The sequence below is a fragment of the Oreochromis aureus genome, linkage group 16 (genome assembly GCF_013358895.1).
Source record: "Oreochromis aureus strain Israel breed Guangdong linkage group 16, ZZ_aureus, whole genome shotgun sequence".
Lineage (NCBI taxonomy): Eukaryota > Metazoa > Chordata > Actinopteri > Cichliformes > Cichlidae > Oreochromis > Oreochromis aureus.
In genome coordinates, this window is record NC_052957.1 from 13,905,091 (window position 1) to 13,925,579 (window position 20,489).

Sequence of the window (20,489 nt, forward strand, 5' to 3'; positions counted from 1 at the left end):
CACATAACCTTGATCTACCTTGATCTTTTGTGGACGACATCATCATCACCACATTCCTGTGACAAAAAAAACATGTGCGCACACACACACGTACACACAGCGCTGCCTCTGCTCTCACTCTCAGGCAATGGGCTGGAACTAACATACACATTCCTGCGGCTGTCTCACACACACAGGCAGAGAGGCAAAGAGGACACATGCACACATACATGCATGCAACCTTGTTTGTTGAACGCAGAAAAGCACAGCCTTGAAAGCACACAGATTCTATGATGTCTCATGTATACAAACCCCATGCTCTCTTCCTATAGAAATGAATCACCAGGACCTTACATCAATGCAGCCAGACAGATACATACGCACAAATGACACTATGCTACCCCAGTGCTCATTACTGAAACATGCTACACTCAGGTAGCATCCATCTAATGTTATAGACAGAGTAGCCAGCATCTCTTCTAAACTCATTAAATTTGATGACTAGATACCAAGTTTAAAAACTTTGTGATGCTTTTTTAATTAACCAATCACATACTTACCTTTTACTTTGCATCATTACACAACTTTCACACTCTTTTGCAGCTGTTTTGCATCCTTTGTCAACTGTGCTGTGTGTATAAAAATTCAGTGAGCATAGCTTTTTCCCCAAAAAGACAACACTTCTCAGTTTTAATATTTAATATGTTGTCGCTACGATGTTTTTAAAATGAAATACGGGGTTAAACTAATTTGCATATGTCCTCTTTTAAATTCCATTTTCACAGTGTTGCTGCTGTTTGTTGGTCCTGGAGTTTTGAACCAACATACACACTACATGTACATGATTTGAACTTGACACTTGAGGGCAACTGTGTGACTTGATACCTAAATATTTCTTCCTTTCACAGGTATTTCAACAGGATTTCTTCCAAATAAGAAGTTTGTGAACCAACTTAAACATGTAAGTCTGCTGCAAATGATGCAGTGCATCTTAAACTAAGATGATTTCAGATGTTGAAAATACCTCAAGCACTTGTTTTTCATCTCGTTTGTTTAAATGTAAATGCACATGAGCATGTGTAGGTGGGCGTGCAAACACAATCACACATGCATATAAAATAATGTGTTTTCCAGCTACGGTTACTGAATAAACATGATTACCTTGAACGCTTCACCAACTTTTAAATAATTATAGTAGTTCAAAATTAAAAACAAATGTTAACTCATATGCATATTTTAATTTGAGCCAAATATAGGATGATAAAATGAAAAATGATAATATTTTGGTATTACATTTTTCCCCATTTTTCCACATGAATAATTGAATTAGTTTAAACCTCATCCATAAATTAAAATCTATAGTTGCTCCTTTCCAGTGCCCTCATGAAATATTCACACATGGACGCAACACGTGCAACTTCAGTCATGTAGGCGTACATTTTCATTTTTTATTGTTGCTGCCGAGCTCTTTAGTACAGTGTTGGGTGAAGTCTGTCCTTTTGAGGACAGTCGCAAACACATTTGAACTAAAATGTGCACACACACAGTTTTGACAGTACAACGAACCGACAAGTACAGTCAAAGTCACAGCCTTTGTTTTACTCGTCTGACCAGTACATGGACCCGCACAGTTCCAGACGCAGCTCACTTGCTTCTGCAGACAGTACTCCAAATCCCTCTCAGAAAAAAGAAAAGAAAAGGCATCATATTTTCTCTTTTGTTCTCAGTTTTTCGCCTCTTTTCTCTTCGCTCTCGTCAGCTTTTATCTCGTCGAGCCTCTCATTTCTCTCAAATCCTCTTTTCTCCTTTTTGTCTTGGCTGTCTCTGTTGTCTTCGTTAGTCTGCCTCACACTGTAGTGAAACAACTTCCACTCTGATCCAGAACTTCACCACAGGCTGAATTCATCAGCTTATCCAGTGTGTTTGTGCGCACCGGCTTGTGTCTATGGCTACAGTGTGAAGCAGCATTGTAGGAGAAAAGCGTGTTTTGAAAATTGAAAGCAAGGGTAGGAGCGCAGAAATTTGTGTATGCGACCTCCTTTCCTGGCTGCCTAACAAAATGGGTAGGGTGCTTGGAATGGGTGGTCGTAGCAAAGCACTCAGCCATCCATCGACCGGTGGCCATTGATCTGCAAAATCCAATGACTCACTAGCTACTCTGAATGCAACCCACATTCATATACATGCAGACGTGACTGTTGTGTTAGTAAACAAGCGCACATGAAGACACTGACTGATTAATGTAATTACAGTCCACAAATTAAATGACTATAATTGGACCAGACTATTTAGACAGAGTTGTTCTTTTGGAGATTGCAGTTAACCGAGATTATAAACCCCAGCCCACACAGTAATTAAGAAAATGACATTGGAATCTAAAGGTGGAATTGAAATACTGCCTTTGCATTTCTAAGTAAGGTAGTCCTTGTGGGGTTTTTGTTTTGTTTTTTTGTTTTCAAGACTATGCAAAAATCTAAAACGGGGGACCAGAAACAGGAGGGGGTGCACGTTTTCTTTTAATGCAATACTTTTTTTACGTGTTATTTTTGCCTTAAAACTAGAGTCACGTGGCACTTTATTAGGAACACCAGTGCATATGCTCATAAATGCAAATACTTAATCAGCCAATCACAAGGTAGCAACTCATAAAGATCAAACTGAGCATCACAATGAGGAAGAAGAGTAATTGTTAATTTGACTGTGGCATGGTTGTTGCCAGACAGGCTGGTATAAGTGTTTATGATCTGCAGGGATTTTACTATATACCATCTCATTGGATTACAGAGAATACTCTGAAACAGAGAAAATATCCAGTGAGCAGCAGTTTTCTGGGTGTAAATACCTCGTTCACGCCAAAAGTTAGAGGAGAGCGGCTGATAGAAAGATGACAGTAACTCAAAAAAACAATTATTACAACCAAAGTATGCAGAAGAGCATCTTCTGAACACACAATACATCAAATCTTGAATCAGACATGCAGCAGAAGACCACGCTGGATGTGAATTCTGTCAGCTAATGACAGAAAATTGGGGCTACAATTCACATAGACTTACCAAAATTGAACAGTAAAAGATTTGATAAACGTTGCCTCATCTGATGAGTCTCGGTTTCTGCTGCAACATTTGGATGGTAGGATCAGAATTCAGCACAAACAACATGAAAAGACGGATCCGTCATGTCTTGTATCGACAGTTAAGGTGATGGTGTAATGATGTGGCCGATATTTTAGTACCAACTGAATATTGTTTAAATTCCACAGCTTACCTGAATAATGTTGCCTGAGATATAAGGCATGCCTGTCCCTTTATGACTACAGCATACCCATGTCTTGATGGCTTCTATCAACAGGAAATTGTATCATGTTGGAGAACTGTTTTTTGAACATGACAGTAAGTTCTCTGTGGCCTCCACAGTCACCAGTTCTGAATCCAGTAGAGTACCTTTGGAACGTGGTGGAAAAGGAGATTCTCATCAGGGATGTGTAGACAAATCTACAGTTACTCTGGGATGTTATTATGTCAGTGTGGGGCAAAATCTCTGGAGAACGTTTCCAGCACCTTGTTGAATCTATGCTATGAAGAACTGAGACAGCTCTAAACATAAAAGGAAATCAAACCAAGCTCTATCAATGTGTGCCTAATAAAGGGGTCAGTGACTATACAGTCATTTTTTAAAAAATCTAGTGTTACAGAACTTAAAAATAATTAAATTAAATTAACAATGAGAATGAATACATGTAGGGTTAATGGAATTTTCATGCTGTCTTTCATTTGTGTGTAGAAAAATACCGCAATATTCCTGGATATCTTTTTTATGTAAGCTTACCCAATTAAGGTTTCAGACATGCAGGCACAAGTCGTTCACGTGGGTGTGTAGATACTTACAAAGTGTTACATCATACCAGAAATGAAGAAATACAGGCAGGTAACAAATTAGAGAGAAAAGCAACATAACGTGTCTTTGTAAGGTGTCAGGTCATCACAAACTGCCAAAGAACCTTCAGTCTGCTTTGGCATTAACTATACAAGTCTGTGTCATTGTTATGGAGGGATGTGACAGTATTCTTCCGAAGGATTTTTTTCTCATTTGGTGTTTTGATGATGGTGGTAAAGAGCATTCCAATAACAGGTCCAAGCTCTCCATCCAGAAATGATGATTTGATTTGTTTTTATACCTGGTGACTGTAGAGGTCAGAGCTTGTTCACATAAATTTCAGGCCGGTGCATTTTTGTCCGGCAGTAAGGAGAAATAAGACAGAAATGTTTGAACAAAGGATAAAGGTCACTCAGAGCAACTTTGTATTGATTCTGTCCAAGAGGACAAGTGGACCTAAAAATGCCAGAGAGATTCCCTCCACAGCAAAAACAGAGCCACTGGATTTCCTCACTCTAGGGTCAAGGGTTCAGGCTTTCCCTTCAATATGACACCATTTTTTTATGGCCCGTGTATTGATTCGACAGGGCTTTGAATGTCCATCTCAATGGAGAGATTTTAAGGCAATGCCGAGAAACAAATGTGTTATCAAGCTTAAAATTCAAAGAGAAAAATCGGATAACTTTTGACAGCAAACCAACAAATAAAAAAGTCACTTCCCTCGTGAGAGACTGAAGATGAAATAAATGAAAACGATCCACTGTCAGTCCAAAGCCTTTAATCCATGACCAGGTTGCAGATAAAGACTTAGGTAGAAACTCTCACTGTGGAGTGTTAAGCTTTTTATTTAATTCACCAAGAAAATCCACAGATTAAAGGCTTTCAAACTCTCTCCATGAAGGCTCTCCTGTGTAGCTCGTTCTGAGTAACACAAAAGGCTTGCATACTAAAAATAATATTTCAAGTGTCACTTCCCAAACATACTTCTGTTACTGCAGTTCCTACACAATATTTAGGGATTCACATTAGTGTTTTAAGGGCATTTGTTGCAAATCACGAAGTGCGTGATTTCACAGACTTCATGTTTTTTGATTTAAGTGTCAAAACTTCCACTATGAAAGTACAGTGGAAATAAAGAGAAAGTGCACCACTTATAGGAGAGATTTATAACTACTGCTTTTTTCTGCCCTAAATCATTTTCTGAAATGGCATTTTAATTATCCAAGCAGTGAGGATATAGTAGCACAAGCCCAGTTCAAACATTATCATTATCTCTATCTTTTTTTTTTTTTTTAAACAGAGAAAATACAAACTGCTCACACACCAACAAACACTCTTCCAAATCAATAACTTGTATAGACTGTGCATTTGGGCTCCATCTCTATGTATCCTACATATGCCTATTATGGAGTGTCTTAAACCATGCTCAATCATCCAGGTAAGGAAATCCCAAAAAGTTGATTCTGTTCATCTGGGCGTAGCGTAGCCTGTTATGGAGGTTTCTGCCATCAACACAGCACTGATGTGTCAGGACCGGCTTCACTCCATATAAATTTGATATTTCTTTTCATATAACTTGGCAATTTCTCTTGAATTGCATCACTTTAATGTATTGCATTTTTCTTAAAAAAGTGTCATGCCCACATTTTAGGCAGGTGTTATTGTTATTTTTAACATGTTTCCACCAAAAATGGGTGCACTGTGGTCACAAAGGGGTGGACATTGTCAGCAACAACACTTAGTTGCTATTGTCTGTTGTTTATTATGTGGTACATTGAGAGCAAAGAAATAATCAGAGCCCTATTCCTTCTATGTGTACAGATGCTTTATCAGTAACACTGATTCTGATTCTGTGATGTTTAAATGATGCTCAGTTTGTACGAAAGGGCTAAAAAGGGTGCCAAGAAAACATCCCCCACACCATTACACCGCCACCACAACCAAGGATTCAAGGCAGGATGGATCCATGCTTTCATGTCGTTTAATTCTGACTCATCTATGTGAATGTGGCAGCAGAGATCAAGGCTCATCAAATCAGGAAACGTTTTTCCTATCTTGCATGGTCTGATTTTGGTGCGGCCCTGTGAGCTGTAGCTCAGTTTCTGTTTTTAGCCGACAGGAGTAGCACCGGGTTAAGTCTTCTGCTGCCGTAGCCCACCTGCTTCATTGTTAGATGCATTTTGCATGTTCTGGTTCTAACCACTGGTTATTCTAGTTATAGTTGTCTTCTTCCAGCTTGAAGTAGTCTGGCTATTCTTCTCTGACATCAACAAGGTATTTTAACCCAGAGAACTGCCACTCACTGCTGACTCTTTTGAAGAAGCTGTTAACGAGAAATTAAACAAGTGTTCATACTGAAGTAGCCAATGCATATATACCAACCTAACTTGTCTGAGGGAAAAATGATCTGAGACACACATCTTATAAAAACTGTGTCTAATAACACATTTCAGTAAAATAGCTTTTCCCCCCTAAAGGGCAAACAACACTCCACCAGCTTTTTAATATGACTCTATAAATTCAGTAGAGATCATTTAAACCATGCTGTGCCCTTAAAAATATATATTTAAAAATGCCCCTGCAAACTGGTAAATTTAGAAGTCTTGGACTCCACTAGACGGAACCAAGAGACATTTGATGGAATATTGAACAGTGCATTGTTTCAATCAAAGTTTGGAGAATTTAATTCATTAAGTGTAGTTCTTACCATGCAATACAAAACACAAAATCAATTTCTTTAAAAATGTCATCTACTTATGCATCCGAGTGTTCACATCGCTTTGCCAAATAGTAGTACTAGTATTCATTAGTTTTTCTACATATCCAAAACCTCTAGCTTAAGTACGAACAGGATGTGTTAAATCCACTTCAAATCACCCATCATGCCAGTGTATTGCCACACACCTTTAAAATCACAACTGAAAATTTCCTCACACAAACACTAAACTATGGATGACTTTTTTTTTTATTGCAATGCATGTTAGTACAGCACAGCTTGGAGCTGAAAATACATGCACCCTCTATGGGAAGTTTTACTAGTCCATATTTATACTAATTCTTGTAATATTCAAAATAATGTTTTGTAATGATGATGTCACTGGAAATTTCTCCAGAAATTAAGATCCACATAAAAATGACTAAAGTCAACAGAGCACAGGAGATCAGAAGTACATATCATTGAGGTTTTTAATAATCATCAACACATTTATGTACAAAGCAAGCGATGTAATATTCAAATGACCAAAAAAAAAATCCTAAAATGCGTCATCTTGTTTTTTCTTTCATTAAAATAGCTACCTCAGGGATCAAGTCAACCGAATAAGTCTTGTTAAAACTTTCACAGATTCCCTCCTACAGTTAAACAGCCCTGGGAATGGGAGGAAGACAAAGCCAGATGGATTCAGAAATATTCCTCCCTCTAATGAAAATAAATGAAAATGAATTATGAGTGCAAGATTTTTGTAAAACCAGAAAAAAAAGCAAAAAAAAAAAAAAAAAAAAAAGCTTGTCCCTGTCAGTTTTCCCAAAAGCACCAAGTTTGTCTTTGTTCTTCAGTTAGGGACAAATTAATTCTATGAAACATGTTTTCCCGGCCCACATAATACAGGATAATGTAATAGCATTTACATGGAAAGCAAATATTAAATGTGATGAAATTAAATCAAAAGGGCTTGTTGGGCGTTTCATGTTTGCACAATACACTTTTCTTGATATCAATTCACTCGTATTTGCCACCTGAGTACAAGACGTGTACATTTCAAGCGGCTATAGTTCTTTCTTCAAAACAAGCATATTGAGAGAAATAACCTGATTGTCGAATACACAAAAACAGAGCATCGTCAGCTCATTCTACAGTATTAGCCATGCGCTAGCCCCAGCTCAGTACAATAAAACCATACCTTTCATAGAACTGACATGCCATGTCTGCCTCTTAAAAAAAGACCCATAAACACAAACAACTGACATTTAAATGTGTAAACTAAAAACCTGATAAACCTGTACTGATGAACTCTATAAATATGCACCCTTCTTTTTCTCATCAGGGAACCTTCTCAACCGTTTCTGCCTGTGATCTAAATTTAGGATATTCACCACTTGTCTTAAGTACCTCCAAGACAGCCCATCAATCTGCACTGCTTGACATGCCTGACAAACTGCACTTGTTGCCAAACTGATGGAAAAATAAACTCCCCTTTCAAAATTTGAAGCAAAACATGTTCCCAAGTTCAAAACATCCCAACAAAGCCCAAATGAAAGACCAGGACAGAATCAAAGATCAGCTTGGTGCTATAAAAACAGGGGGGTGGGGAGGGGGCGACTCACACCCAGGGCAGTACAAACTGAATTAGTCATATTTAGTGAAATGAAATTCTTTTTTCATTGCCACAATTCAAGCACTCTTTTTTTTTTTTGGCAACCTATGTATTCAAATGACTCTTTCCTTCAAAAGAACCTGTGGTTACCCTCTCACCCTGGAGATCCAAGCTTATTAAAACACGTGAGGATCTACTATCTCTAACTTAATATGCATTATTTATTTATAAAATCAGGGACTAGAGATAACCGAGGGAAAAATACAGCAGAACAAGGAAACAGTCTCCACTGAACACAATTCTTAAGAAAGCATGAAGGTAAAACAAATGTAGAGAAACTTGGAGGCAGTTTACAAAAACACTTGCGCCACTAGTTTGGTTTGTTTCCTCTTCAGTTTTTACAACAGTGACTGCTTGCATAAGCAGAAACACTGAGGTGTTGGTGGTGAAAGTCACTATGTACAAACACACACACGCACACACACAGTACAGTCATCCAACCGTTGCACGCCCCAGAGTCCCCAGTTTTCTCAGCGGCATCACAGGTGGAAGTCTGGTTGTATCTCACTCCGACAAACCGGGGAGCAGAGTGGGGCAGTGGCCAGTACTCCTATGTTGTGTATGACAACTATAGTGCTCCTCCACTCAGTCACGTCATCTGGCTAACAGAGAGAAAAGCCCTCTTGGGGGGGGAAAAAGACAAAAAAATGTTTTCCTTCAGTCCTTCGAGGGAAGAGGCTGTATAGAGACAAAGACATATAAAAGAACGTATAAATGTATGGTATTTTGTCTAGTTTGATTAATTGACAAAAATCACAAAACTGATTAAATAATCACCATCTATGCACAAAAACAGAGGTGTAATGTGCATTTATTTCTTCTGAATTATTTGGTTTGGTATGAACTGTTCTCAGGTCGGTATACCCTGTGAGCTTAAACTATAATAGCTCTACTGATGTTGACGTGCTTGTGTTCTAAATTAGTACTAAAATTAGAGCGGGCGCTCCACTCAGGGCATTATGGCAGTGCACAAGTTGTTGTCCACCAGCTATAGCATGATACCAGAGCTAGACTAAAAACTACATGCCTTTCCAGGCTAATGTATGACCTAGTGCCTAAATATCTGCATGAACAAAAATAACATATTTAGAGGTCTCCGTTGTTATGGGGAACACAAATAGTGTCATTTACAAGAACAAAAGCAAAATTTATATTTTCAACTGCAGCTATAATAGTAAATGTGCAATTTTTAAAGCTGAAAGTGCACAGTTGGCTTTAGTGATTTAAGTAATGTATAGTTTAAACAAAGAACTGGTGAACTCTTTGGAATTGCCAAGATTTTGAAGTGATTACTTGTAAATGAGGCCCGACTTCATCAGAGTCACAATTATGGACAAACAATCAGCCCACACTAATCACAACAAACAGTCAAATGAAGATCAGACACATTATTCATAATCAATTTTAAAATTCTGGTAATTTCAAAGAGTTTCAAGAGAAAATAATGAATGCTACACCTTTCTTAATGTACAACACGGACACTTCACATTTGCTTTGACAGCACAAAGATCAGTGATTCTTACTGTAGCATTTGATGGGCTATAACTTTGTGTCATTCAATTAATATAAAAATCAAATCAAAAATTGTTTATTTGATGGAGCTTAATCATTAAGCTGCTGAAAAGTGTTACAGCACAAAGCAGAATGAGGAACCTATATGAGAATAATGTATAATTTATGAAATTAATATAAAGACCAAGGTACAGACTGATATAGAAATCAAATAAAGACGGACTTTTACCTTGAGGGTTGGGGTGTTTAGCTTTCATCATCTGAGACATGTGGTTTAGCAGTGGCCATCTCCTCCTTGCTATTTGCAATCATCTTACACTTCTACAAAAAAAACAAAAACATCAGGTAAAGAATGGTCCATACTTTACATATATGAACCATTACAAAAATGTCATGGGGTTCAAAAGTAGACAACACAGGAGACAGAAATTCTATTGTGTTCTTTGCATGGTGACAAACAACTTCACCTCAATATAACTGAACCCTGAAAAACATTATGTCACTATGTCAAATATTTAATATTCTAACTGCTTTCAATTTGCACTTAGTGTGATTTGTTTTAGATGGCTATATCCCACACATTATTCTTTCAATAGATAAAAACCTACTCAAATAAAAAGATAAATGTACTAAAGTCTGGAACCATTTTAAAAATTTAATAAATAAATAACAAAAAACACAAAACAACCCACTTCATTATTTTCTGTTCCACATGATTTCAGAAAAACAGCAACATCAATCAAAATCTGAATCAAAACTACACGTTTACCTCAGTAAGCTCTTTGATGGTATGTATGTTAGCCTGCTGAGTGACTTTCCTCTTGGCTTCCTCGATGTGGTCCAGGTTAAGAGATGGTGTTGGTGGGACAAGGCACGGGGGAGGCTTGTTAGTTATTGTAGGAAGTGGAGCAAGGGGAGGCATGGCCGCCAGGGCACCCATGTTGGTCAAGGCAGCGGTCATAGTAGCTGCTGTCATACTTGCCACAGCAGCACTCATAGTGATATTTGACATGCTGGGTATTCCTGGAATATTTGGTAACCCCATTGGACCCATGTTGGGCATATTCGGCATGTTTGGCATTCCCATGCCCATTGGAAGGGGCAATGGCAAAGGTAAGGAGATGGGGGAAGGAGATGGAGTAGGCAGAGGGAGCTGAAGGATGGCTTTTGGTCGAAGACTCTCAGGAATTGGAACCCCGGCCTTGGCACACATGGCAGCAGCATTAGCCTTGGCTATCTCGAGCAACTGATCCTTATCTGAGGAAAGGAGGGTAAAAGATTGACAGAATGAGGGGTAACACATTAGGGCAAAGGAAGCTTAGATAAAAAATGGAATTAAGAAAAAAAACCTCTTGCATATGTGGAGCACAAAAAGAAAAATCATGTAAACATGTTGCATAAATGTTTAGAAATGTAACATCAAAATGTCTTACCCAGATCAGTCAGCCGTGGAGGAGTCTTGCTGGTGCTGCGTCGTGTCCGGGACCCTGAGCGACGTTGTTTGCGGAGGATGAGAACTGGAGAGTGGCTAGGTTCCCTCTTCCACCTGTCTCGTCTGTCAAAGGATCGACTGCGAAATACTGGGCGCCTCCCTCGACCCCTCGACCTTGACCTGCGTCTACGATCTGGTGAACGAGATCTGGATCGCCTGCTTCTGTCTCCTGATCTGGACCTTTTTCTGCGGCCAGTCGAGCGACTCTTAGAGCGCTTACTCCTTTCTGTGGACTTTCTCCTTCCTCTGGGATTTGGTGAGCGTGAACGAGATCGCCTCCTGCGGGTTGGAGAACGGGACTTGGACCGGCGCGTTTTGGTTCGTGACTTGGACCGTGAGCGCTTGCGTCGCGTGGCAGACCGGGACCTTGATCTCCGACGACGGGCAGGGCTCCGAGATTTGGACCGTCGCTTCTTCCTCTCTGATGGAGAAACAGATTCTCTTTTCTTCACTGGAGACTTGGACCTAAGGGAAGGTAAATGATAAGACTGATAACCGTACAATGTACTCACATTTAATATCTGTACACAGTCCAGCAGTTTAACAACTACAGAGCAAGCAAGAGGGAGAGATTTCTCTCTTTTACTATTTTGGTATCATGTAATACCACAAAACAAACCTGGACAGTTTTCTTCTGGATGTAGACTTTGATGCTGAACGCCGAGGTGATGAAGTTGAACGAGAAAGTTTTCTGCGCTCCGCGGGTGAGGGAGATGGGGAAAGCTGCTTCTTCTGTACTTCTGGAGATGCTGAACGTGAGGAGCTTCTCTGGCTTTTGGATCCGGTTTTAACTGGAGATTCCTCTTCCTCATCTGAGCCTTCCGAACAATCTGACCCATCCGTGCCAGTCCCAGGCTCTTGAGAAACAGACCTGGACCTGGAAGCATCCCCCCCTTTTTGAGGAGAATCTGAACTTGTCCGATTAACAAGCTGATCCTGCAACTTTTCTGAAGAATTCCCAATTTCAGAGCTGGAAGCTGTTGCTGGGAGTACAGGCTTCCAAGCACCTGCAACGTAAATGACATATCATGAAGATATGCACATTTACATAAACAAAACCAATCAATAAAATGAATTACTTGAATCTAATGATAAGTAGGGGCAATATATGAATTGGGACACTTGTATGAAGATAAATACATCTGGGGAAAAACACTGGTTTTCATGGCTTACTTAAATATTTTGAAGGGAAAAGGTCTCACCTTCTGTAGCTGCAAGTCCTCCATTTTCCCCAGCAACCTTAAGCAAGGAGGGCTTCTTCTGTTTAACTGGGGAAGGAGATGTGGATCTGGCTGGAGATGAGCTGTCAGAAAGCCCACCACTTGATTCAGACCTAGACCTGCAGTCAGCAGACTCAGATTTAGACTTTGATCTTCTTCCACTCTTCCTAGGAGTTTTGGACCTCCTTTTGCTAGGCGGTGGTGAATGTGACTTTAACCGGTGTCTTCGAGACAATGAGCGAGACCTAGAGCGTCTACTAGACCGTGGTGGTGAACGGTTTCTCTTAGCAGGGGAACGAGAGCGCCTTCTGACTGGAGACCGGGATTTAGACCGCCGTCTGGAGGGAGGGGTCCTGGATTTTGTCCGTTTGCGGGGACTCCTGGATCTGGAGCGACGATTGCGCTTTAGCACTACAATAGAACGTGACCGAGTTCGTCTGCTCCTGCGGACCGACCGAGATCTTGAACGACGGGATCTGGGGAGTGGTGATCGCTTGCGCCGAGACAAGGATCGACTCCTGGAGCGTCTCCCTCCAGTACGTCTTGCTGGTGACCGTGATCTGGAGCGGCCAAAGGGACGTCTGGATCTAGAGTGGGAGCGACGGGGTCTAGTGATTGAACGTGACAGCGAACGTCTGCCAACTCCACCCCCTCGTCGAGGTGAGCGGGTCCTGGAGTGCCGCGTGCCTCCACGGGAACGGGACTTTGACCTTCGACTTCTCCTCGGAGACCGAGACAGAGATGGTGACCTCCGCCTGTCACGTTTAGGGGACCGTGATATCTTTCTTTTTGGAGACGGAGAAGGATGACGACGCTTTGGGGAAACAGATAGGGAACTCCTCCGCCGTTTCGGAGACCTGGACTTCCTTGGAGACTTTGACACTTTCTTTTTAGGGGTGACAGAGTGAGAAGTGGATCGGGACCGACGGCTTACTCTTTTCGGAGACTTGCGGGGTGGAGACAGTGACTTCGTCTGGGATTTAGGGGTCTCAGAGCGGGACCGAGAACGGGTGTCCTTTATAGGACTTGCAGACTGCTTTCCCTTTGAGGGTGACCTGGAATGGGTTCTTGACCGTTCTTTCACTAATGATGTTGTCTGAGACTCCTGCCTGCTGGGACTACGTGATGGTGACCGACTTGGGCCTGACTCAGACTTCTTTATTTCTAGGGTTCTGGAAGGTGAAGGAGAATTACGCAATTCATCCTCCGTGACTTTCGCCCTCTGAATTGAATTTGTCTGATCTTTCAGTACTGGGTCATCTCTTTGAGCAGCACCTTCCTGTTTTGGGATTATGTCAGGCAATTCCTGGGCATGGCTGAATGTACCATCTCCCTGACTGCACTCTGTTTTAACTTTAACTGTTGCCATCTGGACTGCCTCTTCCTGGTCTACAGAAGGTGATCTCATAGGCTTCTCTTCCAATTCATTAATGTTACTGTCCTGCGCCTCAGTTGTGGGCACATCGATATCTGATGTCTCTTCTTTTTTGACCCCAAGCAATTCAGATTTCTGCTCAATGATGGGAAGGGGTTTCTCCTCTCCTCGTTTGCCTTTTGGAACCAGTCTGGATACTGGTTCTTTGAGGTCAGATGCCACAGCTGGAGAGTATTTACCACCACCAGATGCTTTGCCTCCTTCACCTTCAGAGTCTGAACCTGAGGCAGAGCTGCTTTCAGAAGGGGAGCGAGATGGGGATTTCTTTTCCTGCTTTTCATCTTTCTTTCTCTTTTTCTTCTTCTTTTTAGCTGCATGCCTTTTTTGTTTTTTGGATTTTGTCTCTCCCTCTGTATCAACACGATCTGAAGAAAATCACGATTTAAAAAAAAAAAAGATATGACATTAAACCATTGCTTTTTAAGCAATCATCAATTATAGCCATGTCTGACTTTCTCCTACCTGTAATTGGATCCTTTTTGCTTTCTTCCTTGATTCCTTGGTCTCCAATTCCTGCAGCTGCTGCCAGTCTGGCACTAAAAATACAACAAAAACTAAGTTAAAGAGATTTTTCCTTGTTAATCTGTAAAAAACAAAATAAATACATAAATAACACAAATGAAACACAAAATTCAGCAATTCTATCAAAAATGCTTCACAGACAGAGTGAAAATTAATTGAAATAGCACACTGGGTTGATTCAGAATTCAGTAAGTCTTTAGTCACAGGCAAAACCTGCTACTTTTTTGCTCAGATGTATAGCTCTGTTAACTGGCTATGAAGTGGAGGTCACCCTAATTGCAACCATGGGCTCACTTAGACAAAATTGATTTGTCATGAGTGTTGTAAAAGAGATGCAGACAGCGTTACATTCATGCAATTTCAATTGAATGAATGGTACCAACAAAAGAAAGATAACAATATGTAGATATAGACATTTGGAAAATTAAGATAATGTGCATGTGTCTGTTCTGCACCAAGGTTTAGAGAGGACACAGATCATTGGTTGTTGAGGTAGCTGATTAAATGTTGTGATTCCTCTCAAACTGCTCATCAAAAGAGAACAGATCCATCAAAAATCTTTACAATTCATGCAGTCTGTGCCCAACACAAAAGGCACCTTGTAACTTTTCTTAGAAAAGCTTCCTATTTAATATAGGACATTTTTTTAAAACAACTTCAACTTTTATCTTATTTTAGTAGTTTACAATTTCAGTTATTTCTACTTACATTAAAAAAAAGAAAAAAGAAAAAAGAAAAATGCAACGTCTATGTGTTATTTTAGTCAAGATTACATTTGTCTACAATTATGACTTACATAATAAACAATCACATGTTAAAATTTAAGACTGCAAATAATTTCCAGTAGTTTGAATACAGGATTTTCGCTGGTCAAATGTAGGCCTTCAAGGTACAATAGTAAGCATGAATCAGTCCATGGACAGTAACGGCAAAGAGTCATCTACAGAAATCTAAGCACTTCTGAAAAACCAAACTGATTATTTTGCTTTGGAAAATTAAACTTTTATTAACCAACTGCTTTTGTATGAAAGAAAGAAAAACGCTAAATATTAAGTAATGTACAATTTTTACTGTGCTAACTTACCAAGTCTCAGAGACCATTATATTTAGTTTAGAATTTAAAATTTTCCCAACCTGGCTCTGGTGGTCCTGACAGGTCTCGGTGGAGGTGGAGGCTCAACATCTGACTCGGCACCAGATTCTGAACTACTCTCCTTCTCGCCCTTCCTCCGCCTCTTCTTCTTCTTGCTCTTGTGTTTTCTGTGTTTCTTGTTTTTCTTGTGGGAAGGCTCAAGCTCTTCCTTGGCATTCATGTCATCTTTCTCAGGTGCCTCCTCCTCACCTGCACAGGGAATCGAATATTTCAAATTACACAAGTCTGGGTAATTTACCACTTTTCATGGTTTTTTTTGGTTTTTTTAAGGCAAGAGCACCCAGTAGGAAGGGTGATGGCCACACACTCTCTGTGAATTCACTCAACAATTACCTGCATAATTCTAACACTTTTGTGACAAAACATCACAAACTTTGTGCTACAAACTGGACTTTGTGTGCACGGAGCTGGCATCTTGAATATCCTGTTCAATGTCAAATCCAACACTGGGTGAAAACAGTTCAAGAGAAAACCAGAACCATCTAGAGAGGGGGTTAACTGTAACCAACTCTGTACATGGTTCTGGGGAATGCCAGATGGTGTTCAAGAGTGCTGGTCAAACCTAATGAGGCATGAGATACTCTGAATGTTCACATGTTTTGATAACCTTCTTCAGCCAGTTTCCAGAATCTAGTAGACTGGATGAGGAGCTGATCAATGATACTGACAGAACAGCAGGCAGTAAAACCTGAGCCCAAACAACTACATCATTCCCAACAGCCTTTAAGGTTGTGTTTCCCATACACTTGGAATACAAGGATTGACATCTCATTCACAATTTAGTTTTCACTGGCAACTACTTGACTGTTCTTTGGAGATCACAGCCCACATAAACAACTATCAAATTACAGTGCATACCCAGATACTAGCTTTACCTGTTTGAGAGAATACTAGATCTAATTATTGGTACTTATTTTACCCAAGATAAAAGACGACTTTTTGGCAGCTGCAGTAGCGTTTGGTTCTACATGGTTTTCCTGTTTGTACAATGTAAACACATTTTTACCAATCAGATGCCTGCTTATTGTTTATTAGTGATAGGCAAACAGCTCGGATCAATACTACCACCATCTGACACTAATAGGACATTACATCTTACACAGCATTGCAAAAGAACAATATTTTCAGACGAAATAGACATGTAAACCATTAAATATTTTTTGTATTTTAATAATTTAATCACTATTCAAATATTCAACAATGACCATATTTGTGTCCATGCCTAATAACAAGCAGTGTTTCCAGTGTGTTACTCTTTCTGAACAGATCGTTATTTGTTGGGAAAATAACTAATTAACTGTAAACAGACTAATCAATCATTTAGTTATCTTTATGTCACTGGGCTTGCTAGTTGCAAAGGGAAGTAAAGGGCTTTACACAAAGAGAGGAGCATATGGTGAAACAGAAAAACACAAGGTGAAATGAAGACCAGAGGAGAGAAACTAGCACAAATACTGTGGTGTATCCCTCCCAAAAATGAAGACTAAAAGGCATCCTCAATCATGCAGTGAAATCAAAAGCAACTTGATTTTATTTTTTTTGTAAAATTATTTTAAATTTCACATAAATTAGAGACAACAATAAATATAAGTTAGACTTTATTCATTTCACATAAATTTACTGAGGCACAGACTGAAACTTTAACACTGAAATCTGTGGGGCAAAAACCAGCAAAAACAAACTTAAAAAAAATGGGTCAAATCTGAACATATTCGGACCTCTTTGGGACTTGTGCATCGCTTACCTGAGGGGATGTCCACTGCACACTCCATTATGCTGTTGTGCTGATCTTGTAAAAGATTCTTTCAATGTCACTGGTGTGCTGTTCCCTCTCTCAACTCTAGGGAGAGAAAAAAGGTAATTTAACTTGAGCAACAAATGGATGCCATACCAAATATAGATTTCATCACCATACTTTAGTATACATTTTGGTAATGCTAATGCAAACTGCTAATATTTCCTCAAACTACATGTAAGGATGAAAACTTTCTACTGATTTGGAGCAAAACAGTAATCATTGGTTATTATGAGTCAACTGCTGTTGATGACTAAATACCATTTAAGTGGTATTCACTTATCTAATAAAAAGCAGCCCGATCTAATTGGTTTTAAATGTCGTGGGAGAAATATTCTTAATGCCTAACATGAGTCTGAAGAAAAATTTGATTTACTACACTTGTGTTTTATTTGCCCCTGCAATTATCCAAAGGTACAAAAACTGCCACAAAGTAATCAGTAGGGCTGTGATTAAAGCTGCTCTGTTCTTCTAAATCAAAAGAAAGAAAAAATGCTTGAACAGACACAGTGTACTCTACCCAGTCCCCATGGCAAGCCAACTTAATGCTCCCTCACAAATAATATAGCCATGGTGCGATAAATATTGATTTTCATTTTCATTTTACCAAAACAAATGAATTATTTGAGAATAGCCTTCTGCTAGGAAACTAAGGTAGCTCACCTATGAAAAAGGATATAAACCAGTACATCAAAATCAGACAATATTCCGAAAGAAAAACAGAATAGCTTGGGCTATATTTAACCACAAGTTTTACCGTGAAACAACAACAACAGACCATCAAACGGCCATCTTCCTACATTTCTCTAATTTTTAAAAAGACTGACGATTAACACTTAAGTCCCTTGTCTTGAGCAGCAACTTCCTTATTAAAACTGGTATATTTCTGGAAAATGATCAATTAACACTCTTCAATATTACTCTGGGAAATAAACCATGAATTATCAACCAGAAAAATCAACATAGACAACACAGATTTAGCAGATGAGTATCCTTCAATATTTACATGTCCAAAGAACAAAACATTGGTCTTTTATTCCACTACTGAAGAAAGTGGTTTTCTAGCACTTCCAGTAATATGTCTACTATAAGCCAATATCATAACCCATTTAGGACATAATAACCAGAATCAGGTAGTTTACCCTTGCTGTCTACCAAACAACAGTGAATCTGAATTGTGAAGGCAAACATATTTCACAAGTATTCAACAGTATAACTTAGCCACGTAGTTTTAAACAATAATGCTTCGTTAGCCAAAATCTAAGACCAACTGGCATCTTAAGTAACATCTGACAAATGATTCTATAAATCTTTTACAATCAGGTCCCAATTGCTTATTTGTGGCTTTTAATTCGGTTTTTTCTTTCCATTAAACTCTGCACATTACTCACGGACCAAGTGCTTTTGTAACGCTAAAGCTTTAACAAAGCCATCAGTAGTCCTTGCCAGCATGGATACATAACCTGCGAAAAGCACCGATGTTCACAAACATTATTAATAACACCAATTTCGGGACGTGAAAGCTTCACTTAAGGATACATTCAGAACTGGTTACTTCAACGAAAACAAAGACGATACTACGCTAAGATGCACACGGTGTTAAATAGCTAACACGTTTAGTGGACGTTACGTTTCTCTATTAAAGCTAAAGCTAACGCCAGAGAACACATTATTTTTGGATTCAGTTACCTTGAGCAAGTTTAGTTGGCCTTTCAGCAACAGATAGATTATACTACAGTTTTGAGTAACTGCGAAATATAACCATCTTGTACTCGCAGACCAAAAGCTAAATGGATGGCGAAAGCAAGGGACACAAAGTTTCAAACTGCGACAGTTCGTTAACACGTTAGATAAGCCGCTGTCGGGCCTGCGCTGCTAACGGTAACATTCATTCACAGATGACTGCAGCTGGTAGCTGCTAGTTAACGTTAGCTTACTTTTAAAGAACAATGATTGCGATGTTCGTCAAACTATTATTCCCTTTAACTTAAACGCTTACCAGCTAGGCAACACGAAAACAGTAAAAGACAACTATACTGCCTGCACACCTCGGCCTCAACGTCGGCTCATTGCCCGCTTGCTCTCCAGCGAGGACATTACCGCTAGCCATAGCATGCTCGTTAGCTAGTTTGCTAATCACTTGGCTGCTACTTCTTTCAACAAAACAGATTAGTTCGTTCGTTCATCATACAGCCCATTCAGTGACGCAAACGTACCCGGTTAATGTTGGATGGCTGTGCTTCCCGCGTAGAGGATGCCAAATGAATGCAAATTGACCGATGCTAAGAAGTCACTGAATATGCTAACCGTAGTCGTTAGCCAACTAGATGCCCCGCCATGATGGGGAAGGTATCCCAACATGCCATGCTCCGCGGTTTGAATGGCGGCGTCACTGTCACCTAGGCAACTCCAAGCGCAGCCAAATGCATTAAAACTTGACATGTTTATGTCTCGGTGTTTTCCTATTTATTAATTACTTTAGCATACAATGCCCAAACCTCTATAGCCATATCGTGTACATACGTGTTGGTGTGGAAATTTAGTCTACTGTACACATAGTTTAAGCATGTAGTAAGCTACTCTCTTGAACGCCCTTTACTCAACAAACTTGGATTTTAGTTTTGATGCACTTCTGCTGATATTTGTTTAGAAATATTTTCGGCCTGAAGTGTTTTTCATAATTTTTCCAGAATTTGGTATGAATAGAAAGCTAGATTTCTTTAATAAATAGTCTTCATGGAGTCTTGTATCGATTCAATTTAGAAAAAAAAAACTGTTAAAACGTATATTTAAGCCACCGTTCTCTCTTTGAATCGTCTTTGGATTTCAACAGGGATGGATTGGTGGTTTATCACAGACACGTTTCTTTGAGACATGTATTCACTTTGAAAATCAGAGCCAAACAGAATTAGGGGTAACATGAGGAACGTATGATAAAGTGGGACACCTAATCCCACTAATGAGGAATGACACGCATTAAAAATGTCCTTAAAATTAATGTTCAAACACCTTCAAATCAGTTGCGGGTCTGTGTGAACGTGGACTATTTATTCGGAAATATCAAGACAAATTAAGGTCGTGTTGATAGAGTTGATTTTAACTTACTTACATGTCATGCCAACAGTCTAATTTAGT

At 39.5% G+C, this 20,489-nt stretch overlaps 1 protein-coding gene across 3 annotated transcripts; it reads right to left on the bottom strand.

Moving 5' to 3' along the window:
* Nucleotides 1-7,020: 7,020 nt before the first annotated feature.
* On the bottom strand, nt 7,021-19,754 carry si:dkey-67c22.2 (uncharacterized protein LOC792544 homolog). Of its 3 annotated transcripts, none has more exons than XM_031730437.2 (10): nt 19,571-19,754; nt 17,304-17,399; nt 15,541-15,748; nt 14,347-14,420; nt 12,432-14,249; nt 11,849-12,236; nt 11,171-11,694; nt 10,507-10,994; nt 9,967-10,058; nt 7,021-8,903 (listed from the first exon to the last, which is right to left on the bottom strand). In XM_031730437.2, exons 2-9 carry the CDS (start codon nt 17,329-17,331, stop codon nt 9,984-9,986), a joined length of 3,603 nt encoding a protein of 1,200 aa, XP_031586297.2. In that variant the 5' UTR covers nt 17,332-17,399; nt 19,571-19,754; the 3' UTR covers nt 7,021-8,903; nt 9,967-9,983. The 3 variants fall into 3 exon arrangements, with proteins under 3 accessions (XP_031586297.2, XP_039456111.1, XP_031586298.2); XM_039600177.1 differs by lacking the exon at nt 19,571-19,754 and adding an exon at nt 19,403-19,526; XM_031730438.2 differs by lacking the exon at nt 19,571-19,754 and adding an exon at nt 19,044-19,144.
* Nucleotides 19,755-20,489: the final 735 nt, after the last annotated feature.

Bases quoted from the DNA above. Each gene is read 5' to 3' on its own strand.
- si:dkey-67c22.2 (XM_031730437.2), bottom strand. From the start codon at position 17,331: ATGGAGTGTGCAGTGGACATCCCCTCAG. The intron at 14,421-15,540 runs GTTGGGAAAATT...TTGTATTTTTAG, and splicing joins GTCAGGACCACCAGAGCCAG to TGCCAGACTGGCAGCAGCTG. The intron at 14,250-14,346 runs GTAGGAGAAAGT...GATTTTCTTCAG, and splicing joins CAAAAAGGATCCAATTACAG to ATCGTGTTGATACAGAGGGA.